Below are 18,859 nucleotides of genomic sequence, written 5' to 3' on the forward strand. Positions count from 1 at the left end.
GGCTGCTGTCCTTCCTCGATGGGCTCTGGCTGAGCCTTAGGGATACCTGTTCCTAGTCAGGCTCGGAGCTCCCAGCCCGCCGTCCCCAGCCAGCCAGGTGATACTGTATCAGGATCGACTGAGCTGGAGAGGAAAAAAGGTGGGCACAGGCACCTCTCCCTAGGGTCTCCTGCTGCTAGTTCCAGCCCCACTCCAAGCCCCACCACTCCAGAATTACAGAGCAGGTCCCCAACAGCCTCCTAGCACATCTCAGACACCAGGTCCAGAGGCGCGGGTGGGACAGGCCCCCGCCTGCAAGCTCCAGGTGGCCTGGACCGGGGAGTCAGGCTTCCCTGGGGCTCCCATCCCCGAGCAGGTCCGCTGCCACTGGCCACCAGGTGGCGCTGGTCGACCAGGAACGGCTCCGCGAGCCCCGGGAAGGAAGGCTTTGTTGATTTTCCTTCTTGATATTCTATAATCACCAGGATTACAATCTAAGCAAAAAACAAAACAAATAAACACAGCCCCCCCCCCTTCTGGATCTTTGGTCTTTGTCTGAAAAATTATGAGAAAACAAAAGGCGCATTGAACATACAACCCCAGGCTTGGGTACTGGCAACAGCGAGGGCCTCCGGAACAGAGGGAGGGAGGCTAGGGGTCTGGGGATCCTGGGCTCTGCGACCTCTCGCAGCCTGAGCTGGGTCCCTGGAGAGCAGGTGCTGGCTAAGCAGCCGCTCTGAGCAGATTTCTCTGCCACTGCAGCCACTGCTCAGCAATGAGGGGCCCCTGTTTGCAGCCACCCCATCTGAGGCCCGGTACTGGAAACGGTGTGGTGTCTCGGCAGCACTGCCTTACAGATGCTGAAGGCTGGCAGGACTGACACCCTGGCCCCTGGAAAACCAACAGGCTGCAGGTGAGGACCAGTGTGTTAGGGGATATGGACTGTGGGGGCCATGACAGCACAAGCAAGCCCACACTTGCCAGGGCCTCCACCCAACTCAACAGGGCCTCCATTCACACTCACTAGGGCCTCCATTCCAACTCACTGTGGCCTCCACCCCACTCACCATGGCCTCCACCCTCACAGTCACCATGGCCTCTACCCAACTTACCATGACTTTCACCCTCACAGTCACCATGGCCTCCACCCTCAGTCACCAGGGCCTCTATCTACCTCACCAGGGCCTCTGCTCACACTCACCAGGACCTCCTCCCAACCCACCAGAGCCTCCACCCAACTCACCACAGCCTCCACCTTCACAGTTACCATGACCTCCAACCACTCACCAGGGCCTTCACCCTCACAGTCACCATGGCCTCCACCCTCAGTCACCAGGGCCTCCATCTGCCTCAACAGGGCCTCCAGTCACACTCACCAGGGCCTCCACCCAACTCACCAGGGCCTCCAACCACACTCACTATGGCCTCCATCCAACTCACCAGGGCCTCCACCCAACTCACCGTGGCCTCCACCCAACTCAACAGGGCCTCCACCCAACTCACTGTGGCCTCCAACCACACTCACTATGGCCTCCATCCAACTCACCAGGGCAGGGCCTCCACCCAACTCACCATAGCCTCCACCTTCACAATCACCATGGCCTCCACCCTCACAGTCACCATGGCCTCCACCTGCAGTCACCAGGGCCTCCATCCACCTCAACGGGGCCTCCGCTCACACTTACCAGGGCCTCCACCCAACTCACCATGGCCTCCACCCAATTCACCAGGGCCCCCACCAAACTCACCAGGGCCTTCACCTGCACTCACTATGGCCTCCACCCCACATTCAGGATGGCCTCCACCTCCACTTTCAACATGGCCTTTGTGGCCTCACATTTACTATGGCCTCCACCACCTACCATGGAGGTGAGGTTGCTTTTGGAGGAAGTGTGGGGGTGGAGGTGCTGAATCCCCACACACTCGTGCCCGTGGATACGTCGTGTGCCCGTGCAGAAGCATGGAGGTGCACAGAGCACTTGTGTGGTGTGGGCGTAGGCCCTGGGGCTCTGCTGATTCCACAGCCAGCCCTCCTGCCGCCCGCCCAGTGCTGCAGAGGACACCTGCCCCAGAGGCCTGAGTACTCTGGCCTGATGCCAGCGGAGCTCTGGGGCCGGCAGGCAGGGTGGAGCTAAACCCCGAGGCGGCTGGGGGAGCTGCCTGCTGATTTCTGGGCCTTCGAAGCCTGCAGGAAGGCCTAGGACTTGCTCATGGCTGCAGGGCCATCTGGCCAGCCAGGGCACTCCAAGAGGAGCCTCCAGGCGGGAGAGCTGGGACAAGATCACCACACGGGAAGGGCTGTGAACACAGCTTAGAAGTCATGCCCTCACCACTCACTCCGGATGGAACAACCTCACCAACAGCTTGCTGGGAAATGCCTGGCGTGCCATCCCCTCCTGAGCTGCCAGGAAATGGGCAGGGAAGAAAGCCACGGGTGCTCAGAGGGAGAGGATCTTCTCTGAGGAAACGGTTCCATCTGGCTTTCTGTAGGTTCCAGTGGAGCCAAGGGTGCAAGGTTTGGGGCATGGCAGTTTAGAACCACTGGGGCTCTGAGCAGCCCAAGATCACTGAGCAAGTTTCCTGCCAGCTTGGCAGGACAGAAGCACAGAGCCTGCCTGGCAGAGCAGTCAACTCCACTCAAAGTCATCTCTCAGTGGCTGATCTGGGAGGAGAGGACTCCCCCTTCAGCTCCTCACTCACACTATGGGGGTTTACTGGGTGCAAATCTGGTGCTCTCTCAGACCAGCTGCATTGGAACAGACCCTGGAATTTCCAGGATGAGACATACTAAGCTTTAGATCACTTGCGTACTGTAAACTCCAGGCCTCAGACGGCGCCTCAGACAGTTACTGCCAGGCCTTGGACTGAGATGGGCAATTCTGTGCACTATGAGCCAGAAAGCTGAAGCCCACAGGGGCACCCCAGGCTAAGCACAGCTCTACTCAGCCCTGAATGATTCACATGCAGAACCTCTTTCCCCAAAGTACGTTAGGATGGAACTACATAGCAAAAAACGACACTTCCCAGACTCTCTTGCAACTAGGAGTAACCATATGACAAAATTCTGTCCAATGACACCAGAGATGAAATGATGTATGCAACTTGTGGGCTTAAAGGGAAGGAACTCACCCTCCACCTTATTTTCTCCTCTTTCCACTGGTTGGAATGCAGTTGCAATGGCAGGAGCTGGAGTAGCCATTTTGGACCATGTAAAAGAAGGCAAAGCCCTAGGAATGGGGAGCAGCCACCTGGAGGGAGCCAGGGTGGCCGATCCCTGACCCTGGGGCTGCCACATCAACCCTGAACTGTGACATGAAAGCCAAAGGAGCTTCCCTTTCATTGAAGCCACTGTTATTTTGGTCTTCCTCATAGCAGCAGGACCCATAGTCTCATGATTACAGAAGGGATTCCAAAAGACAGGAAAGATCTCTGGGAATGTCCTGGGAATTCCTATCAGCTATCTTCATTTATTTCTGTGTGTGGTTTTTTTCATCTGAAGGAAGCATTCCTCAGATTGCAGGTGGAAGGGAAGCCCCCTTCTGACCAAAGGGCACAGCTGCAAGGACCAGGATGGGATTCTCTGAAAAAGCCTGGTGAGATTCCCAGGGCATAAGGTCACGGAGCCCCCATCTCACAGCAGGTGAGGCGAAGGCTGCAGACCCATCTCCCTTCAGCCCTGGGGAGCACGACATTGTGATTAAACCGCTGACAACTCCGCTGGCGGGCAGGGAAATTTGGAAACATCAGGAAATCAAACTGAAGTCTTCGAAGGCACGCGATTTATGTGAAAATGGGATGAAGCTAATGTGTTTGGCTCCAGTGTTGGGTGACCCGCCTGATTCTGGAATCAAATCTGAGGTCTTCTTGGCTCTCAGCACACCTCTGCTGTCCCCGGACACACTTAGCTGGTGCCCTTTGTGTGTTCCAAGCCTGATCGGCATCTGCACCTTCTCCTGCAGCCGCATTTCCAGGGCTGTTTCTCGGGCTGTGTTTCTGTCAGAGCCGTGCACACGCACGCCCGAGCCAAGTAATTGTGTGCGGCTCTGCTTCCCCCACCCCAAGACACCAGAGAGCTGAGTGTTATTAGATTTATGGGGAGTTTGTTGTAGTTTTACATAATTTTCTGATGCACTGCAGATTTTTGAGCAGGCATTCACAGTTCCCTCCAGTTCAGCATTGGAGGCTGGCTCCGGACTGGTTTCCACCCCCTGGAGTTCATAAAGCCTAATTCCTCCCACCCAGCCTGGAGGTGGCATTCCTGTCTGATGGATGGGCAGCTCCAGGAAAAATGGGGAGCATATGGCTGAAGGAGAAGGGCTGTCTGTGTGTGTCAAGAAGAATTTGGGAAGGCCCAGGCTAGCAGCCTCTGACTGTAGGAGCCACCTTGAAAGGCATCTTTTCCCTTGGGAGAACCTCCTTGGCTAATCTCTGGCTCACACAATCTCTTGGAACTTTTGCTGGGGCCCAGGGGATTGGGGCTGCTCCCCGGCCATATGGATGGGGCCTCGGTCCAGCAAAGGGGCCCTCATTTTCCAGTGGAATCTGACAAGAGGAATTCCTTCTAGTGACCTAAGAAGAAGCAGACAGAAGGCTCAGAAAGGCCAGGAAGGCAACTCCTCCTCCTGACTGAAGACTTGTTTTGAGCAGGAACTCCCCTCCAAATGTAAACACTGAGGGGTGGGAGGAGCTTCAGAAGCACCTGGACCCTGGTCACCCTTTCAAGGCAAGAGTACTTAGGACCCTAATTTTGAAAGCATTGACTAAGCCCCAGAAAGGAGGTTCCAGGCCACTTCCTGCAGGCCTGGAGTGCACTCAGCCATGGCAGCTTCTGCAGGACCAAGCTGAGCCCTCTGGAGTGACTCCACCTCCCAAGAAATGGGACAGGCTGGCAGCCTCAGCCCCTTGGACATGGTGTGCAGGGGTGGAGGAGCTGAGCCGGGCCCCCTGAGATGGCTGGAAGTGCTGGTCTTAGGGCAGAGGCTGCTAGATTCTTGCTACCCCTTTATAGAAGGGGTACTGGGGTGCAGAGAGGGTGGGGCATTGGTCTGGGGCTGCGTAGAGGGGCAGCCATGAAGCCAGGATGAGCACCTGCCTCCTGACTTGCCAGCCCTGACTCTTTCTACCGCCCTGGCCAGGGGGCACCAGCATTCCTGGTCAGCAGTCATAGCGCTGGCCCAGCTGAGGCTCTGCGGCAGAGAAAGTAGGCCCCCTGGGGCGGGGTCTAGGCAGGACCCAGTGTCCGGTGCCAGCCCTGCATAGTGAGGTGCCCCCTAGGTACTGAGTAGGAAGGCAGGCAGGCGGGCCTGACAGCAGGGCCCGCAGCACCGGTGCCCCAGACTCCTAGCCTCTGGCCTGCCCTTGGGAAAGTGCCACTCAGCAGCCCCGGCTCCCAGAGCCAGGACACTGCAGCTTCTGTCCTCTGCTCAGGACCCTGGGCAGGTCCCTTCCCCCCCACCATTCCAGGGCTATTTCCAGGGCCTTGTGCACGCCCAGCACTGTGCAGAGAGCCGGAGGGCTTCCCAAGGGCAGCTGTGCCATTTCCCCATGCTTCCTGGTGCTTGGCAGCATTTTGAAGAGGCTCACGAGGCCCCTCCTGATGAAGCACGGGAAGCTGACATCTCCCCCGTGGGGGCTCGAGGAGGCCAGGGCACAGGGGTGTGAAGGCCCAGCTGGGTGGTGGGAGGGCCTGTGGAGAGGCTGAGAGCTGAGGGAAAGGTGGGGTGAGCAGGCAGAGCCAGGGAGAGGGGCAGGTGGAGAGGCAGCGGGCTCTGGGGAGTGGGGACTACAGCAGGTGGAAAGGGCGCAGAGTCCTGCAGAGGCCAGGGGCTGGGGGTGGGGGGGCTGCAGGCTGTGCTCAGGAGCTTGCGCATTGAGCGTGCATTGAATGGGCATTGAGTGGTTTTAAGCAGAGAGGGATGTGGTCAGGGCTGCAGTTAAGAAGGTTGCCACTGGGTGTGGCCTGAGCTCAGGAGGTCCCTGGGCTGCCTGCCTCGAGGTTCCAGGCAGAAGCACTGAGGCCAGCCTGGTCCAAACCTCCCCACGGGGTACTTGGCTCAAAGGACGACACGTGAGGAAGCTCAGTCTTGTGGTCCTGCCCTTGGCGGGCAGGGCTGTCACCCACTGGGGGGCCTCCCTTGTCACACAGACCCCTCTGTCCCTTCTGACCCTCATCCCCAACCTTGAGGCTGGGAGCAGATCCCTAAATCCGAGCACCCAGGGGACTCTTAGGATTAGCATCACCGCAGGTGCCCGTAGCCTTGGCCTGGGCCCTCCCAGGCACGGGACCCTCACCTTTCCTCCCAGCCCCAGAAAGAATATTTCAGTCCCCCCGCTGTATATGGTGACCAACAGCTGCTTCCTCCCTCCAGCCCAGCTCCAGGGACAGTTCTGCTTCTGAGTGAGCCACTGACCCACCCCCTCAGGCCCTGCTGATGGCAGGTCCTTGCCCTGAGCCCTGGCCATCAATGTCCCTGAACCCCGTGGGCTACGTGTCCACCACTAAACAGCCCCCATGCTCTTCTTGGGTCAAGAAAGCCCCAGACCCATGTTTGTTTTTCCCGAGCCCCACTGAACAGGGGGCAGGAGAAGCCACTGAGAGCCGCCAGCGGCTGCCGGGAGCTGTGGCCACGGCAACAAAGTACGGAGCAGCCCCAGCTTCCCTGCCTCACTCGGTGTTTTGCATTCTGTGATTTGCACCTGACAGATGCTTCAGAAAGTACCACTTTGCTGACAAAATGAAATCCAGCTCAATTACCATCATCTATTTGCCACCCAGCCTGGGAGCCGAGGCGGGCCCTGAGTCCAGGAGGTGGTGGCTAAGCCCAGATCCCACGTGGATGGGCAAGGCAGGAGGCAGGGTCCGCTCCCGCCACCCCTCCCCTGTTCCATACTTTCCCTCCCCAGCCGGCCTCCACTCCTGTCTGTGGCCCCGGAGACCCGGTCCTGGCCCACTCTTGGCCTGCTTCTTCCTCTACATGCTCTGTGTCTCCAAACCTCACTCTTTTTGTCTGTCACGTGGGCCTGGCATTTTGTGCCCTGGCTGTTGTATAGGGAGCTTACAAGGGGCCAAGTGAAGGTGAGGCAAAAGCTAAGCTCACGGTGCCACTGTCATTCCAGCAAGATGGGGCTCCGGACCCGCATCCCCAAGGCCACAGAGGACCTTCCTGGCCCCGCCTGGTTGATGCCAGCCTGGTTCCCAGCGTGTGGGCGCCAGGCCGGCCAAGGCCACTCACACATGGGTTTCAGCTGCCCGATGAGCTCTTCTTTCGTCCATTTCGCCCACTCCTTCTTGTCGGTGTTGATGGAGCAGAGGATGGGGCCGCAAGGCTTGCCGCAGTCCTCGATGGCCGGCACGTTCAGGTAGTGCACCAGGACGATGTCGGGGTTCTGTGGGGAGAGCAGAGACTGGCAGCATGAGGGTGGCATGGAGCCCACCAGGGTCAGGGCCGCTCCCAACCCCGCAGGTGCAGGCAGAGACTGAGGCCCCAGACACCGGGCTCTCTTGACCTCACACTGCTGACGGTTGCAGCCAGATGGTTCTGTGGTGGGGGCTGTCCGGCGCATGTGGGATATTAGCAGACTCGCTGGCCTCTACCCACTAGATGTCATTAGGCCCCTCCCCCTCCGGCTGTGACCCCTGGAGAAGTCTTCAGACATTGCCCAGTGTCCCCTAGGGGGCAAGATCAACCCTGGTTGAGAAACTCTGACCTACACATAAGCTGATATGTGTGTAACTGGGAACCACGGGCATGAGGTCAAATTCCCTCCAGCCCAACATCCCTGACCTCACACCACAGCCACTGCCCTCTCCCTCCTTCACGCCCAACACACGTTGCCCCCTCACAGCTTGCGGGATGCCCCCAACACAGGCATGGTCACTCGCTTCTCCCCAAGGGGAAAAGGAGCTCCCAGAGCTTAAGGCTCCTCCTGCTGAGGGCTGGAGCCCCTCTGCCTTCAGCCGTGGTCTTCTCCCCTGACAAACAGCCCTGCAATGAAGCACTTTTTTTTTTTTCTTTAGACAGAGTCTCACTCCATCATCCAGGTTGGAGTGCAGTGGCGTGATCTCAGTTCACTGCAACCTCTGCATCCTGAGCTCAAGTGATCCTCCCACTTCAGCCTCCTGAGGCTGGGGCTACAGGCACACACCACCATGCCTGGCTAATTTTTGTATTTTTTGTAGAGATGGGGTCTCACTATATTGGCCAGGCTGGTCTTGAACTCCTGGGTTCAAGCAATCTGCCCGCCTCAGCCTCCCAAACTGCTGCGATGACAGGCGTGAGCCACCGCACCCAGCTGGCACTTTCCATCTAAGCAATACCCAGGGGGCAGTTGGTGCCCAGAATCTCTGGAAACTCCTCCCTGGAAGAGCTCTTCTGTCACCCCATCCAGCTCGTCCACTCTTTCTTGTTGGTTTCTGGGGCGGAGTTTCCCAAACTTCTGGGCACCAGCTGCCCACAGGTATTCTGGGAAAGATCTCTCAGGCTGAAGACCTAAAAGGACCAGTTTGGGCCGGGCGTGGTGGCTTATGCCTGTAATCCCAGGACTTTGGCAGGCTGAGGCAGGCGGATCACGAGGTCAGAAGATCGAGACCATCCTGGCTAACACGGTGAAACCCCATCTCTACTAAAAATACAAAAAAATTAGCTGGGCATGGTGGCGGGCGCCTGTAGTCCCAGCGACTTGGGAGGCTGAGGCAGGAGAATGGCGTGAATCTGGGAGGCAGAGCTTGCAGTGAGCCGAGATCGCACCCCTGCACTCCAGCCTGGGCAACAAGAGCGAGACTCTGTCTCAAAAAAAAAAGGCCCAGTTTGTCTCAAATCAGTTCCATTTAACAGTCAGCCCCTTCTCATCACATCTTATTAAGGATGTCCTCTGTCGCTTTCTGCCCCCCAAGCTCGGATAGGACATGCCCAGGGGCCTTTGCAAGGCAGCAGTGTCCCTGGGATGAGCATGGGGCCTTCGGTGGCTTTCTCATGGTCCCCCCAGAAGGCAGCGCTGCTTATCTGGCCACGACAATACTGACAAGTTTGTTAAAGAAAAACCAATCCTGTCACTTTCTAGATGCATCTGGATAAGCCAGAAAAGCCTAGCTAAACCCTCCCATCTCAATCAGAGGGTATTTCTTGAACCTTTTTTTTTTCCTTTAGACAGGGTCTTGCTGTGTCACCTAGGCTGGAGTGCAGTGGCGTAATATCGGCTCACTGCAACCTCCACCTCCCAGGTTCAAGCAATTCTCCCGCCTCAGCCTCCTGAGTAGCTGGGATTACACGTGCACGCCACCACAGCCCGGCTAATTTTTGTATTTTTGGTAGAGACGGGGTTTCACCATATTGGTCAGGCTGGTCTCGAACTCCCGACCTCAGGTGATCTGCCTTCCTCGGCCTCCCAAACTGCTGGGATTACCGGTGTGAGCCACTGCGCCTGGCCTGAACCATTTTTTTCTTGCATTCTCCTAAGGAAACATGGCAGGATATCAGACGCTGCAGGGAACAATGGAAAAAGCCACGTGGGAGGCCTCGTCCTGTGCTTTTCCTCCTGATAGAGGAAAGCTGCTTTCCCCTCTGCTTTCCCCAGCTGATAGACTGAGACTCAACCATGAGTCCTGGGACAGGCAGGACCCCAGGCAGGAGAGAGCTGGGTCTGCAACTGCTTTTTTGAATGTTGTCAGGGAAAGAGTCATACATGAATATATGAATCAATCAATCCATGAATAAATAAAGACTCAAGACCACACCATGACCAATGTAAGAAAGGAGACTGGCATAATTAAACAGATTTTTTTCCTGCCAACGCTCAGTTAACCAGGAAACTCAATCAACACGAACAGGAGCCTTCTCCTTAATGGCGGCTTTTCTGGATTGCGGTAATCATGCTCCTTAATAATCACGATAATCCCTGACATAAGCGCAGCACTTTATTCTTTTCAAAGCACTTTCCAGCCATTATCTTATTCGGTGCCCCTGCTAGCCAAGGAAGCGGGCTGGGCAGGGTAGGGCAGGGCAGGGTGCCCTCTGTCTATAGAGAGGTGCCTGTAGCACTAAGAAGTTGTGATTGCCCAAAGCTGTGTGCCAGCAGGGCACAGCCTGAGCTGGAAGCTGGGGCTCTGACTCCAGGTTCGGGTCCTGCCAGGACATCTGCTGGCCTCTCTTTTTGCTTGGCCTAAGTACTGTCTCATCTCCATTTCACTTCATTCTTGCAGTATGCCCAAGAGGTGGGTCGGGTAGATCTGCTATGCCCTTTGCATGGAGGGGGTAACGGCAGAGAGACGGGGTGATTCACTGTGTCCTTGCCCCCTGTTCTTCCTACAGACCAACATACTGGCCTCCCAGGGACCGCGTCTGGGCTGAGGGCTCCTGCCTGTGCCTGGGCACGGCCAGGCAGCAATGCCAGCTGCTGAGCAAGATGAGTAAAGATCAAAGGACTGCAGGGGCCAGCAGGCCGCCCAGGGCTGCCTCTGATCCTGGCCCCTGGAGCAGAAGCCCGGCCCTGCAGGAGGGAGCGGAGATGCCAGACACCTGGGAGAGGAAAGGACTGCCGCATCCTGCCCCACAGTCGCGCTGAGCACAGCCTGGGCCAGCCTGGGACCCGTGGAGGCCAAGGTGGCGGGCAGGCAGGCAGGGTCTTGTGGGGCAAAGGCCCTCTCTCACCATGAACCCAAACCGTGGAGTTCCTGCATGAGAGCACCCCAAAAGCTGCTATCTCAGGAAGCTCTGCCTGCAGGCCTCAGCCTCCATCTGCATAACCAGCCTCCACCTATTCTTTGAGGTCAGATGCCAGGATCCCTTCCTCTTCCAGGAAGCCTTCCCTGATTCCCTCTCTGCCTCTACCATAGTAGGGTGGCATTTGGCTTTGTGTTTTAATTGTCTGAACATCAACTTTATTTCCTCAACCTCAGGGACAATGCCCTGCAGCTATGACAGTCCAACAATCACCGGTGCTTATTTCAGGTTTGTAGAATCAAATTAGGCTGAATTCTGACCTCCTGCTTGTGCCCTCCCTAGACCTGTGTTCTCTTGACATCTGGCTTCAGTTTTCTGGGTCCACAAAGGGCAGGGAAGCCTTCCTTTTTTTTTTGAGATGGAGTTTCACTCTTGTTGCCCAGGCTGGAGTGCAATGGCGTGATCTCGGCTCACTGCAACCTCTGCCTCCTGAGTTCAAGCAATTCTCCTGCCTCAGCCTCCCGAGCAGCTGGGATTACAGGCATCTGCCACCATGCCCGGCTAATTTTTAGTAGAGATGGGGTTTCACCACGTTGGCCAGGCTGGTCTTGAACTCCTGACCTCAGGTGATCCACCCACCTTGGCCTCCTAAAAGTGCTGGGATTACAGGCATGAGCCACTGCACCCGGCCGGGAAGCCTTTCTAAACACAGGTTGTTGCTAGGAAGGTAAGATACAATGCAAGGCTGGTTCTTCATCTTTTCTGGGTATGAGATCTCTTTGAGAGCCTGATGCAGGCAGTGGATACCCACCCCATCCTCCAACATACCCCAAGGCATATCAACACTTCAGTTCAAGGGCTCACAGATCCAGTGGTCAGTGGATCCCACTTCAGTAACTACAAATGTAAGGATTGTAGCATCCAGATCTACCCCTTTCAACTCAGGGCACCTGCCCAACACTGGGGGTGGGGGGTCCCTTCCCGGGAGCCTCCATGCTGGGCCTTGCCTTTCTCCCTTGTTTTGATACAATTAGCAGAGTGTCCCAGCCCCTGGCAGTTCCAGGAGACCAAGTGGAGGCTCAGGAGATGCAGGAGCAGGCAGCTTCCTGGTTTCCATCCCAGGGCCTGGAGCTCTTGCACCTGGAATGCCCAGAGTTGAGTAGTAACGATTTCCTGGCGTGGGGCTGGTTTTCAGACATGGGCTGATGGAGGTATTTTGGAAATTTGGGGCACACATCGCTTCTTGGCAATGTTGCAATTTTATTCATTAGTTGTACATTTTATTGGGTGTTTTTGGCAGAAAAATATATTAGCTTGGAGTCCTAATGTATCAGTTTCATGGAGTGCTCATAACGGTGTCAGAGTCCTTGCTGAGCTGCTTTGCTGGTGGCGAGATGGGCTCAGGTGGACCAGCTCAGCAGGGCGGCCTGCAGGAATGCCCGGGTTGGGCCTGGATCTGAGAGTCACGGCAGGGGACAGACCCCGCCAGGGCCCTGTATTTTTTTTTTTTTTTTTTTTTTGAGACGGAGTCTTGCTCTGTCCCCCAGGCTGGAGTGCAGTGGCGCGATCTCGGCTCACTGCAACCTCCGCCTCCCGGGTTCACGCCATTCTCCTGCCTCAGCCTCTGGAGTAGCTGGGAGTACAGGCGCCCGCCACAGTGCCCCACTAATTGTTTTGTATTTTTTAGTAGAGACGGGGTTTCACCGTGTTAGCCAGGATAGTCTCGGTGCCCCGATCTCGTGATCTGCCTGCCTCGGCCTTCCAAAGTGCTGGGATTACAGGCGTGAGCCACCACGCCCGGCCCGGATCCTTGATTCTGGACAGTTGTGGAGTGAAGCTGCCTTTGTCTTGCCCAGGCTGCCCTGATGTTTCCGTGGGGTTCACCACCCTGTCAGGCCCTGTGGGTTCAGGGAGGGAAGAAGAGCTTGTGGAGAAGCCCCTCCCTGGGCTATGGAGTTTTCATGAGAGATGCTGGGGTCACCCCCCCAAAGTGATCGTGACCTTTGGAGATGAGCCCTTGCTTTCCTGGAGGCCTGGTCAGTGCCAAAGGCTGGGGAGAGAGAGCCCCGTGGCATGGTCTGTGACTGTGGTGGTGGTAGAGGAAGCCAAGGATAAGTAAAAGTCTCAGAGAAGTTCCACAGCCTTCTGGAAGAGCCGTGGACGAGGGGATCCCTCCTCCCTCTTGGTGCCTCAGGCTCCTCACCCATAAGCATGGAAGCTGCGCCTCTTTCTCACTGGGGCTGCTGCAGGGAGCAGGGTCAGGCCTCGGAACAGCTGGAATGTCGTCAGGACAGACAGAGGCCCCGCTCTACCACCACCGACCACCACCAAAACCAAACCCAGACAGAAAAAAGCTCTGACGTGCTTCCTGAGAGGGTGAGCAGAGTTAAGCCTCCAGCGGGCACTTCTGCTGCTTAGAGCCCCCTTCCTCCTCCGGCAGCCCCAGCCTGTCCCAGCTCTCCTCTTGCTGTGTACAGAGGCCCTTCCTCCACCAGCGTCCAGCCTGGGGCTCTGGCCTCCCTCTCTCTCGCTCTCTTTCTCCCTCTTTCCCTCTCTCCCTCCTTAGTGGCCTCATCCAGTGTCCTGACCTCACACCCACCAGATTCCCAGGACACCCAGATTTCCCTCTCCAGCCCACCTCTCCTCTCTTGCCTACCTGCCTGTTGACCGCACCCCTCGAAGGCCTCAAAATCCCCATGACTTCCCATGGCCGACCTCGCCTCCCGACCTCCTGCTCAGCACCCTTGGCCCCTCCAGGCTTCCCACAGCTGCCCAGGTCTGGAACCCAGGAGTCATCCTCTCATTTTCCCTCCCTCTCCCTCAACGGCCAGTCGATCACCCAGTTCTGCCATTTCTCCCACCCCAGGAAGCCTAATCCTCCCATTTACCCCCTGCCTGCAACGACCAAGTCTGATCCTCCACCTGCTCTCCTGCGCATGTGGGAGTGTGCCCTCCTCCCGGGTGTCCTCACGTCTGCTCTTCCCTTCCCCAACCCATCCTTCAAACAGCAGCAGGCGTGGTCGGGCTGTTCCGGACGGCTCCTTGGCACTGAGATCAGGCCCACACTCCTGCCACGGTTCCAGGCCGGGCCACCTGTGCTTCTTGCTGGCCGCTGCCTGCCTCATGCACCTGGCTCCCGCCACCCCATTCCCCAGATCTGCCGCTTCTCTCCCTGGGCTGTGGTCTCTGGCTGCCACGCTCCATGCCACATTGGTCCCAGGTCACTTTCTTGTGGAAACCTCATTCAGCAACCCCGTTGACAACAGTGCCCACCCTGCCTGGCTCCCGCCTCGCTGTCTTTGCAGCACTAATCTCTCAGTTTCCGCTCAATTACTACTCGGGTTTGGCCTGTTTTCCTGGCCACAATGTGAGCTCCGGATGGCTGGGACTCTGTCTGCGGGGCAGCCACATGGCAGGGGCTCCATCCTACTTACTGAAAACCGGGGGCATAGCGGGGTGCCGCCAAGCTGCTCCAGCACACGGGCCAACAAGCCTGCTAGGGGGCACCTGGCCTTGGCTGGGGGAGCTGGTGCAGGGGTGGCTGTCTCCTCTCCGGAGACTCAGTGTCTCAGGACCAATCCTGGAGAACCCCCAGGCATGTCTTCTAGAGGGACAGACAGAGACTAGGGTGCGGGGAAGGAGTCGGTGTCCATCCCAGGCATGGGCTGGAAGAGGAGGGGGTCCACTCCCCCAGAAGGGGCCCAGGAGGGGTGGCATCTGGGGGGGTCCACGAGCTCTCTGCCCCTCTGCAGCTCTTCCTCTCTGAGGGAAGTTCAGCTTGTCCCTTAACCCAGCTGTGCCTCCTGGAAATGCATTTGGAGCTGCTGACCTCCCCAGTTCCAGACTCCCAGGGCCCTGCCAGGCACAGGACTCTCAGGCTGAAGGTGGTGGAAGGGCATCTCCCGGGAGCCTGAGGTAGAGTCAATCTCTTTGAGAACCTTTTCTAGATGGCACCTTTCACCCAAACTGCAGGGACAAAGAGAGGACAGGGGACAAGCTGAGGGCCTTTCCTCCAAAAGCACAGGAGAGGCTAAGAACATTCTGCAGAGAATGCCTGCTCTGTGTTAAGCAGGCCCTTTAGTGCTAGCCTGAACCTTGCCAGTAGGCGGTGAGGCAGGCAGAGGGCTCAGGACGGGCCTGGCCCCCAGCAGCGCTCATGTGTAAGGCCATTGACACTGCCTAGTAAATGGGCATGAGGTGGAGGTGGGGGAGGTGCTCCAGGCTGCAGAGGGGAGCTGAGCTCTGCACCTCCCGCATGCTGAGCCCACGCCTGGGCGTGTGCAATCAGCCCTTGGAGTTGGTTGAGGATGCAGCAGTGAGCTCTTCCCCAGAGACCCACGGAGGGGACTCAAGTCACCCACAGCAAGAGCCTTGGGGATCTCACATCCTTTTCCTGGCCGCTTCCAGGGGTGGATCCTGGGCCAATGGGTGTCGGGCAGCAGGGTCCCACTGCCCTGGCCTCGGCTCCTCCATCTCCGCTGAGGAGGAGGAGGCCTGGAGCCAGGACCCCTTTCTGTGGAGTAAGCAGGGTGGTGATGCAAGAAGTGGTTAAAAATGCAAAAAGCTGTTGGTTTTGATAAAGAAAAATGCAGCTGCAACATCTGTTTGACTCTTGTTTGCAGCTTCATCAACGCTAAGTGGTCAATAAATCAGAGTGGCATGGCGTTCCGTTTCTTCTGGGGCTCAGTCATTAATCTCGTGCCAGTTCTCATGAAAAATGAAGGAGAGAGGCCGTGTGATAGTGAAAATGTATACATTACCCAGAAAGTCATAATAGCATGTAATAGTGCCACACACCTCCCCACTTGCCGCTGGGGGCGCGGGGGGCGGGCCTGCCTGCCGCCAGCCGGATAGGAGGGAGACGGGCGAGGAAGCAGCATTGCCTGCGTCACAAGCTCCTTCGATCTTTGCATTTGTCATATTAGCACCATTTATACATATTCCGAATGTCCCATAAGCCTCATCATCAGAGGCTCAGCCTTCCCTGCACCTGGATGCTTAATGAACAACGAGGGTAGGAGCCTGTGAAACGGGTGTGCAAGGCTGGGAGGGAGAAGGGCGGGGTTTATTAGGGAAGGGATAGAGGGCGACACTGGGTGGCACAGGGCTGTGGTGTCACTAGGCTGCAGGACTGAGCAAAATCCTCTCGTCCACCTTCTGGCTGCCCCAGGTAGCTGGGCCCCTGTCCTCTCTGCTCTGGGTAGCAGTGTGAGGTGGGACGATGGTTCCACTAGAAAGGAGGCTGATCATGAAGGCCTTGGCAGGCTTGGGTTCTATCCCCACTGTCACCCACTGAGGGTAGCCAGGAGGCAGGGGGAGGATCAGAGAGGCCTGGAGGATGGACGGAAGCACAAGAAGGATGCTCCCTGAGAAGGGCCAGGGCACGCGGGCGCCTGCTGCTCAGGTCTCCCAGGATCTGCCGGCCCCTGCAGGCTGCCGTCTCCTTGGGTCTCTCTTCCCTGCCTCTGATGGCTCCAATGCATAGTACTGTGGCATTCCACGGCCACTCAGGGGTGGGAGCATGCCTGGACCCACAGCACATACCTCCCAGTGGGCATTTCTGTTTTCACAGTTCGCTTTCTGAGTGTCAGCTGTGTCTCGGGCTCCACATTCAAGTTCTACAACCCACAGGTGCAAGTGGTATTGCTATCCCTGTTTACAGAAAGGAGAGTGCCTTTGAGGGCTGAGTCTCTGGGTGCCAGCCCTGCTTGAAGTCATGATCTCACACCTCCAGACCACTGCCCCAGGGCTCTGTGGGGCTCACTGGATGTTTCATGGGAGGGCTATGCACTCAGCCTCAGTGCCCCGGGTGGCAGCAGCCCAGTTCATGTCTATGCCAGAGCAAAAGTAGGTCCAGGGAGCCCGGTTGGGTCATGTGAGGTGTGGGGAGCTGGGAGGACCAAGGATGTGGCTGGAAGGCTCCTGGCTGGTCTGTAAGCTCCTCAGGGCAGGACCGAGGCTGCAGATGTCCCTGTCTCCACATCAAGGGCCCACAGTAGTTAGAACACCCTCTGTGGGGTGTGCAGGGGAGTGGGGAACAGCCTTCAGGGACCCTGGAGCTGAGCACCCGGTAACTGGGGTACAGATCTAGGTCCCCAAAGTTGGCAGCTATTAAAGGATAAGCAAAAACAGAGAGAAGGGAGGGAGTAGGAACTGAAAGAGGGGCCCTGGTGCCCCAGTAATAGGCAGGGTCAGTAGTCAACTGTGCTCTCCTGGGGGCTTGGTCCTGCAATCTGTGCTGGGCCCAGGGATCCCCCACTGCGGCCGAGTGTGGCAGGCACACAGAACACCTCCCCACTTCCTTGTCAGTGCTCAGGAGGGCTGGAGGATTCTGAGCGATGGCTGGCAAGGGCTTCAGAGGGCCTACAAGCGAGGGCAGAGGTAGGCTGCCCTTGGGGGCCCTGCAGCACCTTCCCATGGCTGCCCTCATTACGCAAGCCTGTGCGCCAGCGGGAGTCAGGCCGGCAGCCCTTCCCTGCTTTGGAGGGAGGCTGGGAGACTTAATTAGTTAATGTGGGTAAAGTGGTCTGAAGATGAAAAACCCTGGGTAATTGCTGAGTGCTGCTGCTGTTGTTATTACACAATTACCAGAATTTTCCAGTCATGGGAATATAGTTAAACAATTTCCACCTGGTGCGGGGTTCCGGGAACCATGCCGGCTCAGGGGCTGGCTTGCCCTGCCTCCTTTAGCCCAAAGGTAGTGTAGGAAAAACACATTTATGGTGGGAGATCATGCCTGGCACAATCCTGGGCACATCCTAGACACCCAGAGAATGCTGGATGAAGGGAGTTCTCCACCCTCGCTGAGCAGATAAAGATGCATGTACCTCAAGAGGGGACAGAGGGTCCCGTCTGCCTGCACTTTCCAGAGGCCTCTGAAACAGTCCCACCCAAAGGCTGAGAGGGGGGTCAAGCCATCCTGGAGGGGCGCTGCCCGGGAGGGGAGGACTTTTCATTGTGCAGCAAGACCTGGCTGCCCAACAGCACGTGTGCGTGGGGGCCCGGGCTGGCCTTATTTAAAATCATTATAAATGACCTGGGGGAAAACATGTCCGATAAAATCTCCACGTTTGCAGATGACACTAAATTTTAATGAGTAACGAAAAAGAGCCAGTGTCAGAGGGTATGGGAGCTACAGATGTATCCCAGGGCAGTGACGTGCGGGGTGAGAGGCTCAGGATGAGTAAAGCAAATTGGCAACGGAGGCTGGCAGCCCGAGCTGCCATTGCCAGGCCCCCCGAGAGAGGACCTCCCAGGATCCACAGAAGCCACTGGTCCACAGTTGTTGCAGGGACCAGAAAGGGCCCAGCCTGGAGAGGAGGGCAGGACCTGGGAACTGGAGACAGAATGGCCGAGGCGTCCTTGCCGCAGAGCTGGGTCTGAACTAGGGAGTGCAGGGGTGAGGGAGCACCAACCGAGGAGGGGCAGGCAGCTCCAGGAAAATGAAGATAAGGGCTTTCCGGTCCAGAAAGATAACAGTGGAGAGGAAATGTGATTCTAGTCTTCAGAAAGGGGAGAAGAGGTGAAAGTTGCTTCTAACTCTAGATCCATGAACGCTAAGAATACGGGTTCCCCCACTCGGAGCTCAGGGAGGTAATTTGAGCACAATCAAACTACACAGCTGGCAGTCAACGTATGGGACTCATGATTCCAAGGCGACATGGGCTGAAAAATAGAAAGAGCTTTTTCTAAAATGGGTGACATTAGTTCCCGGATGGCTGATCCATAAGGAGTTGTGCAAGAGATCGGGATGCTGGGGGCCATCTCTCTTTGGGACCGCAAAATCTAGGAGACACCATGATGGCCGGTGCCCCCACCAGGGTGGAATCCGGGGCTGCGAGTGTCAGCTGGACTGTTCAGCGTCCAACCGTCCTTCTCTCTCTTGCCAGGGACCTGTCAGGGATGCAGGCTGCTGGCGTCCTGCAGTTGGCAGAGCCTGAGCTTGGATGAGATTGTTGGTTGGTGTCCTGTCCTGTTTGTCTCCTGCTCTCACCTTGAACTAATTTTTGATTTATTAGCAATGCTGCAAGAGTTGCTCCGACCACCCCTGGGACAAGAAGCCATGGGCCTTTCGCGGGGGCACAGGCAACTCCTGTAGGGAAAAGGTCCTCCTCAGAGCATGCAGCCCTGGCCCAGCAGAGACAGAGGGTGGAACAGCACAGATGCTGGGCAATCAGGTCTCGGAGGGCTGCAGTCACCATACCTCTGACCTCCTGTCCCTC

General features: G+C 57.1%; 1 protein-coding gene across 18 annotated transcripts in view; it reads right to left on the reverse strand.

The window, feature by feature from the left end:
* Positions 1 to 18,859, reverse strand: part of CAMTA1 (calmodulin binding transcription activator 1) — a 981,226-nt gene that overhangs the window by 122,576 nt on the left and 839,791 nt on the right. For 17 of the 18 annotated variants that reach the window (XM_054662341.1, XM_024356107.2, XM_024356106.2 and 14 more), the window contains one exon: positions 7,212 to 7,365. In XM_054662341.1, the coding sequence (XP_054518316.1) occupies positions 7,212 to 7,365 (154 nt within the window). Of the gene's footprint in view, positions 1 to 7,211; positions 7,366 to 18,859 lie in introns of those variants that run through there. The other variant, XM_054662350.2, reaches the window with a different exon arrangement.

The sequence above is a fragment of the Pan troglodytes genome, chromosome 1 (genome assembly GCF_028858775.2).
Source record: "Pan troglodytes isolate AG18354 chromosome 1, NHGRI_mPanTro3-v2.0_pri, whole genome shotgun sequence".
NCBI classification, from domain to species: domain Eukaryota; kingdom Metazoa; phylum Chordata; class Mammalia; order Primates; family Hominidae; genus Pan; species Pan troglodytes.